Below are 23083 nucleotides of genomic sequence, written 5' to 3' on the forward strand. Positions count from 1 at the left end.
ATGAACAGTTATGATAGAAGTCGTTATCAGAGCGAGGAGAGAAACATTGTTTCCAACTAAAGGTCACCGTATTATCTTCAACATGGAGCAAAACACATACTACATAAGAAAACTATAACAGGCCTCGATATGAAAACAAAATAGAGAATAGAAACGGGAAATGTGTCAAAGAGACAAATCCGACCAAAGAGCAAATCACAGCATAAAGCCATAAATGGGTCTTCAACGCAGCCAAAATATCCCGCACCCGGTTGCGGGCTTCATCTGGCCCCTAAACAACTATGTTTACTATAAAATAAGAAGACTTGGTATGACTTTCAATGAGACAACTCTCCACCAGAGACCAAGTGACAAAGAAGTTATAACAACTATAGGTCACCGTACGTCCTTCAACAATGAGCAAAACCCATACCGCATGTAGTCAGCTAAACGTGTATTGTGAGATCTCAACCTCCCCACCCCCTAATACATCGAGCCAATATGGAATAAACAAACACAAATCACATTTAAAAAAATTCAAATAAAAGCACATTTTAAACATAAAAGATTGATGTAAAGTAAAACATCGGATTTTGGTGTGATTTGATTGCAGTAGCTTTTTTATTCCTTTATTTTATCATTTTGCAGATTTCCCTTATAGTCGTTCAACAAAATAGTAAGAACAGGAGGGAACAACGATCTTAAATACTATAAAACAATGCAATTTTATGACAAAAATATTAATATATATATGAAAAATGATCGTGTTGTTTTGCATGGTCCTCTTCTATGTATTGTGGAATAAATTATCATCATCTCCGCAGTATCAATCACATCCACACAGGTAACTATAATGAAGGATAATCTGGAATTTTGAGATGGTCGCCACCATAGCCTGTAGTATTATTGGTATCTAATATCAGCGCCAGATTCGTATTGACTTTCCTAACACGTCTATTTAAAAAACAAAGGGTTTTTTTTCAATTTTAGGGAAAATTCTTAAGGTTCATAAACAAACCAATGGTGTTCGAGTATTTACTTTTCAGAAAGTTTCCTTGAAGTATATAATGGGTCAATATACCTCGATAAGTCAATGTGACAACAATACAACGACAAAGATGATCAAAGACATCTCAAATGCAACATAATCTTCTTAAAAAATAGGCATATGTCGATATAATATGACAAGCTCTAAATCGTCCCGAGTCTGTAGAAGTAGTTGACAAAAATACAGAAAAAATCAATAACTACAATATTTCTAATTTCCAAGAATTTCAATTTCTAATTCCCTTGTCAAGCAATGGTCCATTAATATTAACTATATCTATATTATCTGTAGCAATGAAAAGATAATAAAACTCGCGAGAGAATCAACCGAACGACATAATAGAACAACATAGACAGACTCACGGATACCGCACGGATACAGGCAAACTTATGTGAAATAATGCAACAACGAACAAAAAGTTATGTTTATACAAGTAATGCGTATTACTAAAATATTGAAATTATTTGAAGAGAACGTATTTGATATTTTATCAGTCGTATTCACATATATTTCGAATAGTTGTGACTCACCATTTCAATTACAGAATTATCTTATATTCTACCTTAATTAAATTTCTAAATACTCATATGTCTATCCCGTGATCAAAATGATAGAGATACAATAGCAATAGCGCAAGCAATAAATGCACTTAAATCAAAAACACATCATGTACAAACATAAAAATAAACATCAATATAGCTCTACAATATATAAATGCAATGTGCTGTTTTATTCAGTTCATCTTTGTCTTTTTCAAATCCTTTGCTTTTTCTGTGTTGTTATCTACTGACTTGGCAAAGATGAACTATTTGTGTTTGGTTTGTCTTCATCGTAAATTGAACTTGATTTGCTGACATACCACAATTTTCTCTCAGTTTCTTTCGGCGTTTTCTTGTTGAAACACATACAACAGTAGTTGACAACGAACATTTTATAACCTTTTCGGAATCTTCTATTGGTTGCTCCATACAGTATGCTGTTGACGGAACTGTTGCAATGACCAACACCAAGTGAGAAAGCATAGACGGCTTTCGATATCTTCTCATCTCTGTCGAAGAGAACGAGGACGAAGTAAGGAACCCAGCAAAGAATGAATATAATAACTACCAGAACAAACGTCCGTATCATTCGGATGTCCTGCTGTTGCCTGGCTAAAATAATATCCTCATTAATCGATTCGCATCTGCTCATTTGTTTTCGAAACGCCTTTCGATGCTTTCGAACGTAAAGGTATATCGAAATGTAGCAGTAGAAAACAAGAGCTAGAGGAATCCAATAAATAAGGGTGCTGAGGAACATAGTATATGGTAGAAAGTTTCTATCAAAGACGCAGCTCATTGTTTTGTAGTCGAACGTATGACCACCCCATCTAAGATAGTTGGGTAAATCAATCAAACTCACTAGCAACCAAATGAAAACAATGTATACCGCAATCTTTTTCTTCGAATAAATGGATTGATACTTAATGTTTTTACACACGAAAATGTATCTGTAAATATATAATTTATATGAATATGATTCCTGAATCCTTATCTAACAAAAAAGATATGCATCTTTAAAACGATTATGACCATTTAATTCTTCTTAATAGAACAATATCAATATCGAATTTACTTCTGAAAATGCCTCAACCAAGTCAGGAATATGACAGTTGTTTTTTCACTCGTTATATTGATTGATAACTTTTGATTTTGTCAGTTATTATGAACTTCCCTTTTTTAAATTTACCTTGGAGTTCAGTATTTTTGTTATTCTTTTTTTTAACTGTATAGTTTGAAAAAAAAATTGAGACTATAATTTTAAAGAAAAAGGATCAGTCAGTATGGTTATTGAGGTATTATTCTGTATTTAAAAAAAAGAAATTCTTTTATTTCTGTGAATACTTTTCAGGTATATATAAAAATTCAAGATTCATTTTAGGATTTGAAATTGATGACATTATTGAAACAATCGACTTAACCTAAATAAAATAACAATATAAAATACGAAAAAAGATTTTACAGTTGCAAACTATAATACTTTTCACCAAAAATAAAGATAACATTATTTTACTTTCATGATGCCCGCAATAACATTTCTTTGATGCTTATCGTTTCTCAGATCCTATTTTGAGAGATACTCACCGATTTAGAGCAACTGATGCTAGTGTTATCATGGAACCTGCACAACTCATTACACATACTGTCGCAACCATATGACAAAGTGCTTCAAGCTTTCCGTGGAAAAATTCAGGTCCAAGGATTATTCCTTTAAATACAAATGAAAAAGATTTATTATAACATGGCAAAAATGTGTTGGACATATATTTACCAATATTGGTCGTCCAAAAACGTGTCCCTGTTTTTTTCCAGTCATTTCATCCCACTCCATGGTCTCGTGCTCACCTTGAGATGTTGTAGACCCAATTCACGGCTTGGTCAAACTAAAGACTTGGTATGTCATGATTCTCTTTAAAGCTCGCGACTTTTAGGAGTAAGAGCCAAATTTGGTCGGTGGATAGTAAGAATAATGTGTCCGAGTATGTTGTTATTTGTTCCTATGGAAACTTACCTCACATTTAGAATCAGCCGTTATAATGAATAGGAGGGAATTGTTATCTCATTAATAAAGTTTGTCATGAAAATGCATTTTTTGTTTTTTCCGCTTGACATTAAGCAGTCATTAATCAATACTAGTAAAGCATCAAGCCATTCCTCGTAAAAAAATTTTTTTAATTTGACAAATGTGTAACACACCTTTTCTATAGACAACCAATCCATCCATCAACATAACTTTATTATATTACAGAAACATTTTCATAAAAAGTTCAACAATTAAAACTGATCATTTATAATGCTGAAATAATCGTGACAAAAGTCTAAATTTCAAGTCACTATCCCGAATTCCATGTTTGAGTTATAATTGGTGAAGGTTTTGCGTTAAGCTCATGTAAACCTATAGCCGCGTGTTTTTTCAGTTATATGTTACCTCTTTTTCTTCTTTTGAACAACATATAGGATACCTAGCAATATCTGAATCTTAAATGGTCTACATTTCATGATTGGTTAGGTTTGTTTCAAAGGACGATTAATTATGTAATGGCCAGTTTCGTTTACTTTAAGACCACAATAAATAAAGCCAGCAGTAGTATACCGCTGTTCAATAGTCATAATTCGATAAAGCAAAAACAAATCCGGGTAACAAACTAAAACCGAGGGAAACACATGAACTATAAGAGGAAAACAACGGAACAACAGAAACACTGAACTACAACAAAAGCAAACGCCAACATACATAGAAACGGACTGTATGATAACAACTGCCATATTCCTGACTTGGTACAGGACATTTTAAGAAAAAATGGTGGGTTGAACCTGGTTTTATGGCTAAACCTCCCGCTTATATGGCAATGTTTAAAAAAACCCAGCTAAAATGACAACACTACGTGACAGGAATACAGTACAAACAAACACAAGAACACTCAGCACAGAGAAATACATAAATAAAAACATATAATAGTACATTAAAACATATAAACCGCAGAATAACAACGGACACCTCCCATGAATTTACGACAGCACACAAGGACACCACAAACGAAATATAAACTGCGCGTCTCATGAATGGATCAACGTCACAAAAAGTGACGTATTTTTTGTGACGTTCATATTATCACAGGTAAATTTCTAAAAATAAAATAGATTTATTTTTTGTATAGACACGTACAAGAATATTAAATTGGGATTGAGTTTGTAATGGTGTTATTTTATGTAATTTCCAACCATGACAAGAATATTAAAATGGAATTGTGTTTGTAATGGTGTTATTATTTGTATTTTCTAACCATGTTGGTTTTTCTTCTCAATCAAAACAGTGTATAAACAAAAAAATCCTGTGCATATAGTTGTTTTAAACTTAAAATCATACAAATGAAGTAGCTGATTTTAAATCTTAACTTTTACATACATGTAGAAAATAAAAATAAAAATAAAATAACTGTAATATAAGGCAAGATCATGTAAGACCAAACAGTAAACACAAATGAAAACAAACAACATAAAACAAAACCCTGTAGACGAACCACGAGTAACTTGACTATACTGACAAATAAACATATGTACCGAAAATACAGAATTCAAACCACAAACGAAATAAACAGACAACAACTCAGCACAAAATGACCCACCAGACCCACACGTGTAAGAAAGTAACAACTAAATACCCGAAAGCGGGATATATAAATACCAAACCACGTCGTCTCCAACAGCGAACATAAGACATATCAAAATATCCTACCTGGACTTACAAACATCATAACTAAATACATGACTGTTGGATATATAAATACCGAGACACGTCGTATAGCAATGCGAATTCACACTCGGCAAAACAGTCATATTCGGGAATAGGTAACGTTTGGTACTAAGCAGACCAGACGACGTAGATGGTAAACCACAATCTAAGACGTGGTAAAAATGTCGTTAGTTAGTTTAGACACAGACACATCGAATAGATCAACCAATTCGTGATGGTGTCAATAAAATTTACGGAGCGTCATTTTTAATCTTTCCTCCTCATAACTCTGTTGGAACAGTTTCTGCGTAAGGAGCACATTCCTGTATATGAAGTCCGTATAGTGTGAACATGCACGAGCATAACGTATCAATTGAGATATGTAAATACTATACGACGGAGAAATGGAAAATTGATAATTGGGAAGTTGAAATCATCCCGTTTTTCATAGACTTTAGTCTGAAGTCGTCCATCTGTGTCAATATTGAGGAAAAGATCAAGATATGAAGCAGTCCTTCTTGCATCAGTAGTATGCTTAATTTCAAGTTCACTGGGATATATGAGATGCAAGTACTGACTGATTTATGGGTTATTTTGTAATAGGACATCATCAATATATCTGATAGTAAAATAAAGAATTTCGGAAGGTGCTTTTTCTTTTTGTCTTTTAGAAGGTTATAAATGAATTCTGCTTCATACGAGTACAAAAACAATCGGCCAGTAGGGGTGCACAATTAGTTCCCATTGGAATATCGACTGAAATATCAACCCTCCAAACTCAACAAGAATAGTGTCGATCAAAAAGTCCAGCATGTGGTAAATTTCTGATAGAATCAGTGTGGTTCTTCACAAAATAAGAATTATTATAACCCAAAACAAGAAATTTATATCTACGATTCCCATTTTTATAGAAAAAGCTCTGTTTAATGAGATGTTGAAGTCGATTAAAAATAGGCTATTTAAAATTCACAAAGTTCAACTGAAATAGTTAAACTGCTAATCAGTTCTTATCTTAATGGCTGAGTTTAATAAAGTTGTCCACTATTGACCCAATGCTGTGGTAATTGGAGATATTCGTTAGATCCCGGTGTTTCATATCCAGTGGAATGTAGAAGTGACTTGGAAGTCCAAAATAAATTACAACATTATTATTTATTTTTTTTTCAAAATTGGAATCTACAGTTGAAGGTTATGTTTACTGAGCTTGATTTTCATTTTTTTTTTTTATATAATTGACTAGGTTTAAGATAATATGGTTGCTCTCGATGACGTTTTGTCATAAATACTGAAAAGTTTTGAGGAAGATTGGAATACTAGTGTCAGGAAAACTTATTCCGATATATCCGAAATCAATAAAATGCTGATATATAAATTCTTCACTATTGGAATAAGTTCCTAATTAATAGTGTTCCATATCATTGCAATTTTCCAATGATACGAAAAAGTGTAGTTAATATAAAAAAGAAGATGTGGTATGATTGCCGAGACAACTCTCCACAAGAGACCAAATGACACAGAAATTTACAACTATAGGTCACCGTACGGCCTTCAACAATGAGCAAAGAAGTCATAAAATACCATATTGCTGCTAATTATTTCGGATACATAAACTACTTATCAAATAGATAAGTCTATGAGATTAAATGTATTTTTCCATTCTGCCTTTACACCTGGTAATCAACAGAATCGTCTGAAAACAAAACATTTACCAACATAGTTATTGTCTGCATCTAATCATACATGAGATTAGCTTTGTTGAATCAATATTAAGATCTTAAATTAGTTTTTCAACAACGAAAGATATGCTTTTATTAACATGGTGACAATATACTTTAGAAAATATGACGGTCAACTAAGGACAAACGACTCTGAATTATCTCCTGTACGGTTGTTTTTAATGATTGTTGGGTAATAATGAATGATTTTTAATGGAAAGATAAATCTTATGATTTTGAACGCAAAGGATGATTAGGTATTGAGCTTCAGGAATGATTTAATGTGACTGGTTTGCATTTAGCATAAATATCTACTCGTATTGAAGGTCAAGGTACAGTAAATGAGTTATGACACAGATTTGTATAAAATTTTGCATTCAATTGCGTTATGTAAGACTAGAACTAAAAATGGGGAAAAAATGCATTTTTTATCTCTTTAATATTCTGATATAGTAGGTAACACAAAAGGGGGGGGGGGGGGGTGTTCTTATAAGTGTTTATCAATCATGAAATATCAACAAACCAAAACATAAATTGTGTAGGTAAAACAAAAATCAGATCATTGTAGATCAACATCACTTTATTAGATTAAAATATATGTATTGATGTAATTACCTATTACATTAAATGGTTGAACAATAGTCACCACTACTAAATCTGCCACGGCCAAATTCACAATGAATACATTACCAGTCGTTCGTAGTCTTCCATATACAGTCACGCCACCTATTATCTATAAAGGAAAAGAATGAAGTTTACTTAATCAGTCGTACTGTTCTTACATTTCTTTTATATCAATGAATGATTGGTTTTTATGTTTTACGCCTTACAGAGCAATATATAATACATTCAGGCTATGATCATAAATTGATTGATATAAAATTAAGATGAAATGAAAATGAATCTGTCTATAGTACAAGGCAGGTTATATATATTTTATATTTTTTGCTATGCAAGCCACTGACAAGAAACCTAATTCAGTTAGATGAAAACGAATATATTATTCATCCAGTTTAGCTGCGGTGTCGTTTTGTGCATCTATGTGCGACAAGATCAAGGTTGTGACTAATGGCAATATGTTTGTTATGACTAATAATTCATTATTAGACGATTTCTATGAAGTTTTCCGTCTGAATTTAAATCTCTGTGACAATAAATAATAATATAATCTTAATATGTAAATATGTATATTTGCTAGTCGACCAGCAACCAGGTAAACGCAGGTCACTACGACCTACATTTCATCATAAGTTCTAGGTAGCAGTTTATATTGCAGTTTCTATAAATTTCAGGATAATATAACCTTTTGTAATGTACGTGTACTTTGAGTGTAGTCAGCATTTTGGCAGTACTAGTTCGAGGATACCACACATTTCACGCTTCTTCGATTTAAAGATAACGTCCGACTAAGTATCAACTTGAGTATAAGTTATAAGATGCAACATATGTATATTAAGGAATGAGTCACCAAAAGAAGAATAAATCATGGGTCAATATGACATACATTTCACGCTTCGTTGATTTTAGATTTACGTTTGAGTAGATATTCCTGTGACTATAAATATGTATCTTGTAAAAGATAAGAAGTTGGCAGCAGGTCAGATGTAGGTCAACATTTTATGCCTCAATATTCATGGCTAATTTCAATGTTCGATTTTATTTCTCTGTACCTTTAAGTTAGGGGATTATTTAACAGTTCGTAAACATGCATCTTTTAGAGTAAGCAAAAGTAGGTCACACTGACCCATATTTCATAGACTAGAGAATGGAAACGGGGAATGTGTCAAAGAGACAAAAATCCGACCACAGAGCAAAAACAGTCCAAGGCCACCAATGGGTCTTCAGCGCAGCGAGAAATTCCAGCATTCATGCTTACATCCATGTTGTTTAGAAATGCTTTTTTTGATGACTCATCTAACCTTGTATTTAGATGCATTTGGATAGTACGTCAGCTTCCAATAAATACTTAACCAGTTTAGTTTACTGCTAATTTTACGTCGAGCTTTCTGTATCATTCTCTATGCATACTTTGCGGCTTTAAACCAATGGAGAGATACATTCTGCACTGTAATATTCATAAAAAGGTAGGACTTTGTGACTTACTGTAACAGTTTAAAATTACTTGTGACAGAGGAGCCTTTCGATGAGATGATGACCATCAATCATTGTTGCATTGTATACCAATCAAAGGTAAATATTTAAAAAAAAAACCATGTACTCCATAATATTTCAACACTGTTACATTTTTATTATCTCTCATGTTAATTTTTTTTACTTAGAAAAGAAATCTACAAATTCTTATGATTTTTATTTTCTGATACAATATATGTAATAGTATTGCCAATGAGATAACTATCCAACACAACCAAAGGAAATGGATGTAAGCAACAAAACATCGTGAATAGATAACCTTAGCTATATTTGGCAAAACTTTTCGGAATTTTGGGTCTTCAATGCTCTTCAACTTCGTACTTTATTTGGCCTTTTTAACTTTTTTGATTCGAGCATCACCGATGAGTCTCTTGTAGACGAAATGCACGAGTCGATTCCTTGTATCTATGATGAGTTTATTGATGTGATATAAGTTTCCCATGATACCATACAAAACATACAATCTAGTGTAAAAACAAACAAAGACCAGTTGGACGCAAGATAAATTCTAAGAGAAAAGAAAAACGAAATTTAGCAGCTTAAACAAGAAATGGAAGTATTTACTACACACTTTAACAACACAATACTGACATTTATATAAACGCACAATGGACAAAATTGGAAAACAAATGCACAAAATTTATGTACAAGCATACTCCATCCAAATTACCAGTACAATATATAGTCATTCGTAGGGTAAAAGAGGAAAATAAACAACTTCCTAAAGGTAAAATCAAAGAGACTTGAGTAGAGTCAAATCCATAACTAAATAAGCCCAAAAGAGATTACAAATAAACATATAACAACTATACTAAAAGAGGGACGAAAGATACCAGAGGGACAGTCAAACTCATAGATCGAAAACAAACTGACAACGCTATGGCCAAAAATAAAAATAAAAATAGACAAATAATAGTACAGATGACACAACATAGAAAACTAAAGACTAAGCAACACGAACCCCACCAAAAACTGGGGGTTATCTCAGGTGTTCCGGAAGGGTAAGCAGATCCTGCTCCACATGTGGCACCCGTCGTGTATATATCCAGTATGCTAGATTAGAATACATTTTTGTAGTAACAATCTTAAGCAATTTGGAGCTTCATTAAAAATGAAAGAATAGAGACAACAAGAATGGCATCTCTACGTAAAGAAGGTACAATAACACTAAAGCCAACATCCTAAATGATCGGTTCACATCGGTATTTTATCACGAGTTACCAGGTAATAGTCCATCAAAAGGAAACAGTCCTCGTTCATCTTTACCAGATATAATTGTTAATTTGTTACCAATACAGGAGTGTTGATGCTTTGACGTAACATCACCCCAGCAAAGCAACAGGCCCTTATTCCATCACAGGAAGACTCCTTAAGGAATTGTCAACAGAAATAACACCAGGTCTATCATTAATAATCTACGCCTCTTCACACATCTTCACACAAAGTCAAAATACCTGACAAGTGGTTAAAGGCAGGCGTTATCCCACAATTCAATGAAAGAGATAGAGGGAAAACTTTAAACTATAGACCTGTCTCATTTGCATCTATTAGATATAATACACAATCATCGTAATGAAAGGTTTATTGACTATGACTTAATTGCATCTATTAGCTGTAGAATAACGGAGCACGTTATGCATAGCAATTTCATACTTTAATTGGAAGCCAACGACATTTCATCCAAATATTAACATTTGTCATTAGTAACTACAGAATCATCCATGCCTCAGCACTTTGAAGATTTAAATTTGAGTAGAAAAAAAGAAAAGCTAAAGCCATCATGTTCTATAGAATATTTAATCAGGTAATGGCTATACCAAACCAACGATAATTTATTCCACAAGAAGTAACCCCAACCGTCAGAGGCAATGACCAATGATGCCAATTCCCGTATTCCAGGATTCAATTGTCACTAATAATTCTTCTTCCAAACAACTATAAGTTTGTGGAATGAGATACCAGTATCAATAGTAGATGTTTTGAAGAACAGCCTCCATGCAACACTCCACTTAATGTATATATATATAGGTTTCATTTGTACATACTCCTGTTTGAATTTTAATTCATTTTTTTCCCGGTAAGCATGCATCATCAAGCCTGCGACAATGCGTCAAAGACGCTATGCAGGTTATCTAGGTAAAGGAGAAGTACTGACATTTAAAAAATGAAAACAACATGTTATAAATGTCATGCGTCCGACGCGCTTTTCTGGATTTACCTTCATCAAGAACGTTCAAAACCGAATATTTGAAAGCCAATGATGTATAAGAACCGAAACAGTTGAAGAGCTATATGACCAAAAAGGACATTAAAAAAAAACCCAAATCAATCTCAGGTCAAATCAGGGAATTGAAACCTTAAATTAGTTTCTTTATAATTTCAAATTTTATAAACGGACAATTTTAGATAGGTTTGTTATAAACCATGTCAACTGTCACGTTAAGTAAACGATCCATCTTCAAAACTTCAAACATGGCTTTATTAACTTTACTAATCAGATAAATATTATTAGCACTATATGACCTATATCAACGTATGATAGCATCACAAATATTAATACAACTGCATTTGTTACGGTTGGATATGATACACAATCATCGTAATGAAAGGTTTATTGACTATGACTTAATTGGTTGCCATGAATTATTTACAGTTTAACGTGTTATGTTACATAAGCGGAACTATGCGCTCAAATAAGGGAAAACTCACTTAATGGACATGAACAAATTTCCAGTAATTTTACTAATAAGAGAAAAAAAAATATTTACTTTAAAAATAGAATCAATGTAAAAGAGGGAATTTGAGGATATAATTATATGGATTAAAATTCAAATTAAGGTCGCTTAAATGTAATTTATGGTCGTGTATTTAAAAGTCCTTCATAAGAATAGTTAACTTAACATTATAAAGAACGTGTAAAGTAAACGTGTGCAGCTAGTGCAGTTAAATTGGCATCGCTTAATGTTATCACTACTGAGTCAATACCTCTATTTGTGGACTGTTATTCCCTAGTGTATAACGAGACCAGGAGCTCAGTACTCTGGTACTTACATGAAACACTGAAATTGCTTATATGAATTTTTTTGTATTCAGATTTAAGAATGTTTTAATCTCAAGCATAGCTCTTATTCCGTCCGCAGGTTTAGCTATACGTTTGGTCAATTTTGGTATAATTGTAACCGGGAGACTGGCTACTGGAATGAAGATGATAACGAGATGCAACCCTCGACCGGTTGCAATGTTGGCGATGCCTACGATAGACAATGATTAGGACCTAGTCACTTGCAAGATTATCGAATGACAATGAAAAAACACACAGTTAGCACTTTAAAGGATTAACAAAGGAATAAAAAAAAATTGTCGATTGAATTTTCGGCTGAATAAGCGCTAACTGAAATGACTAAAGGATTAATTAGTCTTTACGTAAGAAAACTTACTATGTAAAGTTGTGACTTTATCTATAATTATTTATTATTAAGTATCGTCTTGAAACAAATTTCCGTCTTTGTGAAAATATACTTACCCTTAATTGTTACTTATAACACAAAAAGCTTTGTAAACAAAAATCGTTACATGTTAATAAAATAACTTTGACCGCGGACAAAAACTGCAAATTAAATGATTTCGATTAAATGATCATAATTAGTATAACAATATAAATGACATTTTGTCAGGAAAAGTCCAAAAGTATCAGATTTATGAAAAATACTCTTTTTAAATAGTTCCAAATGAAAATGCACAATTTACACAAATTAGCGCTATCACAAATACCAGATCTTCAACGATTTTATAAAGCTTTAGATTAAAACTATTTACGTATTGAGCATCATTAAAAAGATATTATTCATCGAAATGTGCATCTGGTTTCAGATTGGTACATTTTAATGTTTTTTTTAACAGAATTTGACTCCCGTTTGATCTAGGGGGATTTCAATCATAGAGATATATAAGGGGAACTTGCGTGAAAAGAACAAGACCAGTGCAGACTTTATTAAATATTTCTGGAATAACTTCTTATAAAAATGGTATTTCAGGCAACTACAGTTAACCAAGAGCCTCCCACACTTGATCTATTATTATAATCAGCAGTAACTACGATTCAAACATTAGCAATATCACTGTTTTTAGTATTAGGTGTAAGAAGTCCGCCCTAAATAACCGACCATGAAGCCTTGTCAAATCCGGTGTAAAGTTATAGAGCAACCTATCCGTAACGAATTCAAATGAGAGTGTGGATAGACATAGAATCATGTGCATAACAGTGTAGACGAGACCATTGATTGGCGCGCTAAAATATCCCATTGACTGGGTCAGATTAAGTGAACGTTCGTCTGTAACGCCCACTAATCACGACGTATTTATTATAGACATTTAAACTGTGGGGTCACCAAAGGGTCTCAACGCCTAAATAAAATAATTCGAAAAACTAATCAGGAATAACCTTTGTGTTTTGATTTATATTGAATACTTAAACGTTCTTTACTTGTGTTTTTGTTGTGTTTTGACAATCAATTTTTACGATATCGCACGTTCTTTCAGCAAAAAAAAGGATTTAACTGGCTTTAAAAGTTACAATGCATGTGTTGATTATTATCTTTTTTCGGACGTCAAAGCGATTTAACAATTGCGGTTGTCCAATTATGTCATCTTTTAACTTTTATCTGGTCAAAATTTTATTTTAAAACGAATGCATGATCAACTTTAAAAAGTGTGCAAACACAAAACATATAGACAAAATATACATCTGTCCTGTCTTTTTCGTACTTGCAAGTTATTAGACAGTAAAAAAGCTATTTGGATCAAGCCTTGTGAAATTTGCATTTACGTTTTTGAATAGGTAAAATGTATAGTTTGGTGAACTTTTCTGCTAACTACTATACTTGTGAAAAACCCTTGGCAACAGAAACATATTCAGCTTTTTTTTTTAATCGACCCAATTTAATTTAGTAATGGACGACTTCGTACATTTTATGATCGCAAATAAAATATGTATATAATATACTGTGCACTGTAGTTCGTATATCCATTTTTTCTTTTGTTAATGGATTTTCCCGTCCTTCTGGAAGTGATTATTTGTTATTGACTCCTTAAGCTTACTCGCAAATAATTTAAAACCAAGACGACTTGCATTATAAAAATGTCCAAACAAACCTTGATTTTCCTTTTTTTTAAACATACATCTCAGCCATAGATAAGGACTTAAATTCGCCAGGTCTTTAATTTCAAGTTAGTGAGTTGACCAAAGTAACATTGCGGACCATTTGCCAGTTTCCATGCGGTATCCGTGTTTTTTCACTCGCTCTGTTCTGCATCCACTCAACTTTCGTGTTTGTCATGACAAGGCCATTTGAAGCTTTCATGCTATACAGTGTGTGTTTTGCTTATTGTTGAAGGTCGTACGGTGACCTATATTGCTAACGTCTGTTGACCACTGGAAGGGATTTGTCTGATTGTCTATCACACCACATATTCTTATTTTTATATGCAGTTAAATCTATAATAAAATTGAAAATTGAAACCCGACCAAAGAGCAGAAAATTTGTTTTTCGTAAATTGTTTTGTTGTAGATTAGGCCGTTGGTTTTCTCAATTGAATTGTTTCATATTTTTCATGTCGGGGACTGTTGTAGCCGACTATACGGTATGGGTTTTTCTCATTGTTGAAGGCCGTACGGTTGCCTATAATTGCTAACATCCACTTCATTTGAACTTTGGTGGATAGTTGTCTTATTAGCAATCATACCACATCTCCTTATTTTTATATAAAGTTGTATCAATTGTGACTTTAGATAGATTGGTGTATTGATTTTTGTTTGCGTAACGTCTAGTGTCAAATTTGTCATGCATGTTTAGGACTATTAAATATATTGCAGATAGTTTCGTAATTAAACGGCTTTAGATCTGTTATACGACAATAATACATAAAAGGATAAAAAGTAAGAAAATTAAGAGACCACAGCAACAAAGACCATCGAGTCCTGTCCATAAATAGTAAAATATACGTTTAATCAACAATGAACAACACAAAACCCGGATAGCCGGACGTTTGGCTCAAAATTTAGTGGGGCTAATCCAGTTTAACATGCAATCCCTCCCTGGCTAGACTTGGTGCAGGCACACAATCCAGTGGGCCGGTTAAATCAGTATAACATGCACCCTCCCCAGCCCGACTTTGGCAGAATATGTAGCGGTGTATTGCTGTGTGTTTGTTTAATCTACATAGGCTAGAGGTATAGGGGAGGGTTGAGATCTCACTAAACATGTTTAACCCCGCCGCATTTTTTGCTCCTGTCCCAAGTCAGGAGCCTCTGGCCTTTGTTAGTCTTCATTTTGTATGTTTTTTTAATTTTAGTTCATTTATTTGTTTAGGAGTTCAGTGTGACGTCCATTTTCACTGAACTAGTACACATTTTTGTTAAAGGGCCAGCTCAAGTGCTCCTTCGGGTGCGGGATTTTCTCGCTGTGTTAAGACCCATTGGTGGCCTTCGGCTAATTCGTTTACTCTTTGGTCGGGTTGTTGTCTCTTTGAAACATTCCCCATTTCCATTCTCTATTTTAACATGTAACCTTTCAAACTTGTTTGTCTGTCTTGATTATATTTGGCAATAAACAATAAAAGAAAAATAAACTACACAGCGCAGCTTCCAACAGGATTACAACAAGAAAATTAATTTTAAAAATGCGGTCAACAGTCAAAATTTGCTCGCAGCGGGAAAATGCAACAGCTTGATATTCATTTGAAATAAAATAATTGTACTGATTTACACATCGTTACTTTTTTCAATATAAATATTCAAATTATTTTGTTTTTTTGTTGTTTTTGATTAATTTACAACATCTTTACAAAGACCACATTCTGACTTCGATATTAAGTAGACAATAAAAGCGATGTTCATTATATTTCTTCTGTTGTAAGTTTAACTTAGTTATTTTGTGTCATGAATTGGCATTGATGTCACTCGTATGTTTTTAAATATGAAGAAAGGGGTAGTCCGGTTTTCTTATACGTCAATGAGACACAAAAAAAAACGACAAAAAATAAAAAAGGGGCAACATTCATTCTTCAACAAAAGAATACATCACAAGAATATAAGTTTTGTAAGAAAAAGACCAAATTCGTGAGACGTTGTGTAGGACTTGAATAGCCAAGACAAACTGATAAATATCTGAATGAATGAATCGATTTATGTAAAAAAAAATCAAGGTATTAAACAAAATAAAAAATAAATTTGATTTTTTAATTATCCGGAACTTTTCACAGACAAAACCTACATGTATGCATTGAATGAATAGAAGGCACTCTTTTAAAATGATTACAACGTAGAAGTACTTATTCTCGTAATCAATAAGATATTTTGTAAATTATCCCCATCAACTTAAAGTTTTTTACAATGAATAAACGTATTTTTGGATTATTTAATGATATCAGCTCTGAACATTATTATTCTTTAAAATGAAACTGTTGTATGTGATGGTATAAAAAAAATATAAAAACAAATCTTTTAAAGTTTTGTGAAAAGAAAGTTTCATTTTATGTACCGAAATGTGTAACAAGTGATCATTATTTAAATCCCCACTGGAAGGCCTCTGACAGACTGAGTAAGCGTAAAATCATTCAGTATTATTACCAACAAAAGTTTTACGGTTGTCTACGCTGTTATGAAAACGATTCTACTTTATTCCACAATCGTCAGGTAGGTTTTATATTTGTGCGATCCACTTCATTCAGCTTTTGAAATTCCTGGACAAGAAGACTGAAGTTATTCATGAAGTTTGTGTATTGCATTCAGTCAGAGGAGTATAATTTTATTGCATCTGTTAGGTTCAGTATATATGATTTTCACGAATATAATTGATCACTTGATAACGCTACATGTAGTGAAAGGCAATCCGACATGTCATAATAGCATCAGGGACCAGATATTCATCTAGATGTAGATTTTGCCAGTATTAGACACCAATGCGTACATTTCACAGGGTCACGAGGAAGTAGAATTCGTTGCTGTTAAAACATAATTATATAAAACAAATATCAATTTAGTTGTCAGTTTGTCTAAGAAATTCTTACATTACAATAAGATTCCAAAATGGAGAGGGTCAACAACACAAGTCGAAACCACAGGGAGTGAATGATGGTGTTTGAAACGATATAACCATTTTTTGCTGGATTAATGCAAACATAATATGGAAGAAATGTTACGTTAACGTATACGTATACTTTTTCTCATTTGCTTTTGGTCATTTAAATAATTAAAAAATCTACAAAGTGAAATCCCGTCTTTCTCTTACGAAATAAATCGGTAATTTCTTTCTATTTTGTTACACATCTATTTCGTTATATAAGTGCACTTACTAAACATGATAAAATAATTTCTCATTCAAAATATTTCCACAACACAATAACTCTCAACCGACTTATCTATATTGTAACTGTATCGGGTTAACGGACTCGGTACTCTCAACCAACTTATCTACGGTGTAACTATATGGCCAGGGTTAATGGACCCAGTACTTGTAATCGACGACTGATCTACGTTATAACTGTATCGGGCTGACGAATCCGGTACTACAACCGACCGATCTACGCTATAACTTATATCTTGGCATTCCACAAGGTCATGCGTTTCTCAGACTATTTATGACGTCTTACACTTAATCCGTTGGATGTGAACAGTTCCAAGTAGGGAACATGTAGTTCAGTGGTTGTCGTTGGTTCATGTCTGTTAATTTTTTGTATTTTGTTATAAATTAGGACGTTAGTTTTCTCGTTTGAATTGTTTCACATATTTCATATGTCGGGGCCTTAAAGTTTTATAGCTGACTATACGGTATGGGTTTTTTTCGTTGTTGAAGCTGTACGGTGATCTATAATTGCTTATTTCAACTCTGGTGGGTAATTGACTCATTGGCAATCATAGTGATGATACCACATGTCCTTATTTTTATATATTTTCATGCGTGACTACAATAGAGTAGATGTTATAGTGATTGGCTTGTGTCATGCGTGACTCCAGTTGAGAGGAATAATAAACAATTATTGAAGAGGAATATTATTGCAATTAAAAGAAGATGTCTTTGTCTTATTTTTTATTTGGAATTTTAATTTAGAAGTGTCCATGCAAGATAAATTAGTTACAAACAAACTTCGCCAATGTGGTATTATCATGCATTTTTCAACAATATTATCTGCAGTACAGGCACACACTGTAGTGGTTTACTAAAATGTTGTGTACAAACGGTAACCGTATTTGTTCATGTTTATTATTTGAGAATAATCTCATCTTAACCCAAATTGTAAACCATTTCATTTAACTATTTCAAATTCACATGTAAACTAGAATCGAAGTGTTTTAAGTTTTATGAAATCTATGAGCTGTTTAGTCTTTGTATTGGATTATTTAATTTTTTTGCACAAATATTGATTGACTTTTTTTGGCAAATGGATATCTGTACATGGTATAAAGCATTTTCCATTTTGATGAAATATTAATTTTGGTAGTTCCATTTACCAAATTATTTTTTTTGGAGGGAGAAAGGGGTAATAATGATAAAATGTGTAATCTGTAACAGCTTCTGCATACCAGTAAAATTATTTTAACATGTCAAAGAAAAGTTGATCATCTTATTTTTTTTAATAGCAACCATAACAGTATGTCAATTCTACTATCACAAAAGCAAAAATCGTAGTCATATGAACTGCTATTGATTGCTTTATAACTGTCGAATTGGTTTCATTGAATCTTTAAAAAATTACTTTTGCGTATTCATTTTGTATTTAACTTTTTTTCTAGTTTTAATATACCAAGTATGTAGACTGTTTGTGTTCATCCCATTTGAAAATTTAAGGGATGCCATCACGAGTTGTTTAACCGTTATGTAATATCTGTTTCACAGATGACAACCGATATGTTCCAATTGTCGTAACCATAATCCCGTCCCCTTTTCCCTGAATGTGACCTACTGAATAAAACTTGCTATTGATCTGTGTTTGGTTTTGTATATTGTTTGTTTTCTGACCTTTTTTAAATTTTTTGCCAGGTCACTGTTTACGACTTATGAATTTGAATATCCGTTTCTACCTTTCGCCTTTCTTTGATATTCAAAATGGAATGAAATAAATTAAGGATTAGCCTTTTTGAAAACCGCCTATTGTTCTACCTTTAACGTTCCAATAGTGCCATGAAGCACTTGAATTGTAAATGGGATATGGTCTAGAATCCACTTAAAAAATGTTGATGTTTTCAAATTAAAACAGCTTGAATAAGAACATGAACTTAAATTAAAACAATTGGAATAACAATTGGAAAACGAAGTTAAAATAAAACAATTAGAAAAAGAGTAAAGGTTAGAGATGGAGAAAATAAAAGAAGGAAGATGAATTTAAATTAAAACAGACAGAACTTGAAATGAGAGAAAGGCTAGAGATGGAAAAATAAAAATTGAAATGGTCAAAGAAGAATGCAACACTAAAGTAGTGTCAAAATCAGGAACATTTTAATTTGATGCAGCGAAAAATATACGTTTGGTTCCCAAATTTTGTGAAAAAACAGTTGATAAATTTTTTCCACAGTTTGAGAAAATTGCTCAAAATTTGAAATGGCCAAAGCCGTATTGGACTACAATGCTGCAAAGTGTTTTTGAGGGCAAGGCCACTGAAATTTACTCAGCACTTTCATCAGAAAAAAGTTCTGATTATGACACGGTAAAACAGGAAGTTTTGAAAGCTTATGAGCTTGTGCCAGAAGCATATAGATAGAAATTTAGGTCTTATAAAAAGTTTCATTCACAAACCTATGTTGCATTTGCTAGGGAAAAAGAAGATCTATTTGAAAAATGGCTTACGTCAAAGAAAATAGATAACAATTTTGATAACATAAGTTATTAGAAGACTGCGTTCAAGCAGTGTGTTCATTCAGACTTAAAAACACATTTAGATGACAAAACTGTTGAGACATTGCAAGATGCAGCTGTTATTTCCGATAATTATACCCTTTCAAATAAAAGAAGTATCAAAGGTCAAAATATTAATACTTCGAAAGGAAATTACAAAAATCAAAGTACTGAGCGTACTGATAGTAAGCCTGTTACACAGAATAAGAGTCAGTTTAGTTATAACATGTCTATTTCAAAATTTGATCCTCTTGAGAAGAAGTCACTAACTTGTGCTTATTGTAAGAAAATGGTCACCTGATGGCTGATTGTTTTAGAATCCAGAAGAAGAATGAAAGAGATAATGAACCGGTGGTGGCTGTTAAATCACCTGAAGATGATGCTGAACTGTATCCAGCTTGTGTTGTTACTAGGGCGATGGCTAGAAAACAACAAAATGAGGATTTACAAGAAGACCAGTTTGATTACATGGACCTTTCTGACACTTTCCTTACCGACATTGACGGTTCCTGTGGCTCAGAAAAAGCCATTATAATACCACTTAGTACTAAAAAGCATGTAATTATGCCATGGCCAGACGTGAACAGGCATTCATTAGACAAAAGAAAGTTTGCAGAAGAGCAACATAAAGATCCTGAGGTTCTTCAGCTCCGCAAGAGGGCTCAACCACAGCAGGAAGCAGACACATTTTAGTGGCCGAATGCTACTACCATCAAGACGGTATTTTAATGAGGAAATGCTATTCCAGAAGAGGAATGGAGAGTGATATACCAAGTGATGGTGCCTCAAGTCTATAGGCAAGAAATCATTGGTCTTGCACATGACACCCCCTTGGCTTGACATTTAGGTATAGGAAAGAGTTGCCTTAAGATCTTGCAGCATTTCTACTGGCCCAGACTTAAGGATGATGTCACACAATACTGCAAATCATGTCATATATGCCAGGTTGTTGGCAAGCCTAACCAGAAAATACCACCAGCACCTCTTCTGCCAATTCCAGTCTTTGCAGAACCTTTCAGCCGAGTACTAATTGATTGCGTTGGACCTTTACCAAAGACCAAGACTAGAAATGCGTATTTATTGACGATCATGTGTACATCCATTCGCTTTCCTGAGGCTATTCCGTTAAGGAATATCAAGACACCAACTATTGTCAAAGCTCTCATCACATTATTCACGTTAGTATGACTTCCTAAGTCTATACAGTCCGACCAGGGTTCAAATTTCATGTCAGGTTTATTTCAGCAGGTCGTTAACCAGTTAGGGATTGCTCAGTACAGGTCAAGTGCATATCATCCAGAATCTCAAGGTGCCTTAGAACGTTTTCATCAAACATTGAAGAACATGATTAGAACTTTTTGTCATCAATTTGACAGGGACTGGGATGATGGTGTTCACTTTCTACTTTTTGCGGTCCGAGAGGCTGTTCAAGAATCCCTTGTTTTTGTCCCTTTGAGTTGGTGTTTGGTCATACTGTAAGGGGACCTTTGAAATTGGTTAAGAAAAAATGGCCTATTGAACACACTGACTTGAATCTTCTAGACTATGTATCTAGATTTAAAGAAAAAAATGTATACTGCTTGTCGAATTGCTCAAAACAATTTAAAAAATGTTCAGAATAAGATGATATGAATAAGAAAATATGGTATGATAAAGATGCCAGGGACAGAATTGTTTAGCCTGATGATAAGGTACTTGTATTTTTGCCAGTCCCTGGAATCCTTTACAGGCTAAATATTGTGGTCCTTATACAATAGAGAGTAAAATTAATGATTTGAATTATATTGTAAAAATACCAGGTCGGCGAAAACAAAATAGAGTGTGTCATATTTATATGTTAAAACCATATTTTGAGCGTACTAATGAAGGTGAGACTAAACCAGTTGCCACTTTAGCTATGGTTAAATTGATGATCACTCATGACAAACCAGATATAATTGAACCATCTTTTGATTCCAAGACTATGGAACAAACTGTTAGATTGAAAAATACAGAAATTTTGTCAAATTTAGACTCAAAACTTGCACATCTGACTTTCGATCGGAGAGAAAAATGGAAAACTTTGGTATTTTCTTTTAAAAATCTTTTTCCAGATGTGCTAAACAAAACCACTGCTGTTTGTCATTATGTTGATGTCGGCGAATTAGGCAACATCCTTACCGGCTCAATCCACTTAAACTTGATTTTATGAGACAAGAAATTAAATATATGCTTGACAATCATATTATGAGCCGAATAACAGTGAATGGAGCTCTCCTTGTGCCCAAACCAGATGAAACCTTTCGTTTCGTTACTGATTTCAGAAAAGTAAATTCAGTTTCAAAATCTGATTCCTATCCAATTCCAAGGATAGACGATTGCATTGATAACATTGGACAAGCAAAATTTGTGATCAAATTTGATTTATTGAAGGGTTACTTCATTAGGAATATGATGTTATTGTAAAACATATCAAAGGTAAAGATAATGTAATAGCAGATGTATCTTTATATTGGCCTAATTTGTTTTGTGTGGCCTTATAGCATGTATAATATGTTTACATAATACTTATAGTTGTTTTACAAAATAATTGTGCAGTTTAGAAATCACTAGAACAATCATAGATACTGATGGAATGATTAGAACTTTCTATTTGACTTACATAATAATTCTGGAATGATCATAATCTGATATATGTAATTTAAACTTCTACCGTATTCTAGAAGTTTCCGTTCTAGAGTTTTCCAGGAGTTTCCCGTCCACAATGTTCTAATGTTCTAGAAATTTCCGTGACAACTATATATATACAGACACTAAAGTTAGACTTTCAGATTAGACATTAATACACTTGGATTCACAGAAGTTCTCTGGAGTTGTTGGATTGACACTTTTATTTACGTTAACTACATCATTATGGATTGGACATATTCCGTACAGTTAAGAGAAGAATTCTGGATAAAGAAAAGACAAAGGATCGGACATATATTTTAACAGTTAAGTTGACATTTCAATTTGTATAATATTTCTTGTAAACTTGTGTATAATAAATC

The 23083-nt window shown here is 33.1% G+C and overlaps 1 protein-coding gene across 1 annotated transcript in view; it reads right to left on the bottom strand.

Moving 5' to 3' along the window:
• Positions 1 to 1712: 1712 nt before the first annotated feature.
• The window catches only part of LOC127730372 (melatonin receptor type 1A-like), a 31883-nt gene continuing 10512 nt past the window's right edge, over positions 1713 to 23083 (bottom strand). The window contains exons 2-4 of the mRNA XM_052238750.1: positions 7630 to 7747; positions 3151 to 3274; positions 1713 to 2516 (exon numbers count right to left, since the gene is read on the bottom strand). Coding sequence (XP_052094710.1) covers positions 1811 to 2516; positions 3151 to 3274; positions 7630 to 7747 — 948 coding nt within the window. The 3' untranslated portion in view covers positions 1713 to 1810. The remainder of the gene's footprint in view (positions 2517 to 3150; positions 3275 to 7629; positions 7748 to 23083) is intronic.

The sequence above is a fragment of the Mytilus californianus genome, unplaced genomic scaffold, assembly GCF_021869535.1.
Source record: "Mytilus californianus isolate M0D057914Y unplaced genomic scaffold, xbMytCali1.0.p SCAF_2, whole genome shotgun sequence".
NCBI classification, from domain to species: domain Eukaryota; kingdom Metazoa; phylum Mollusca; class Bivalvia; order Mytilida; family Mytilidae; genus Mytilus; species Mytilus californianus.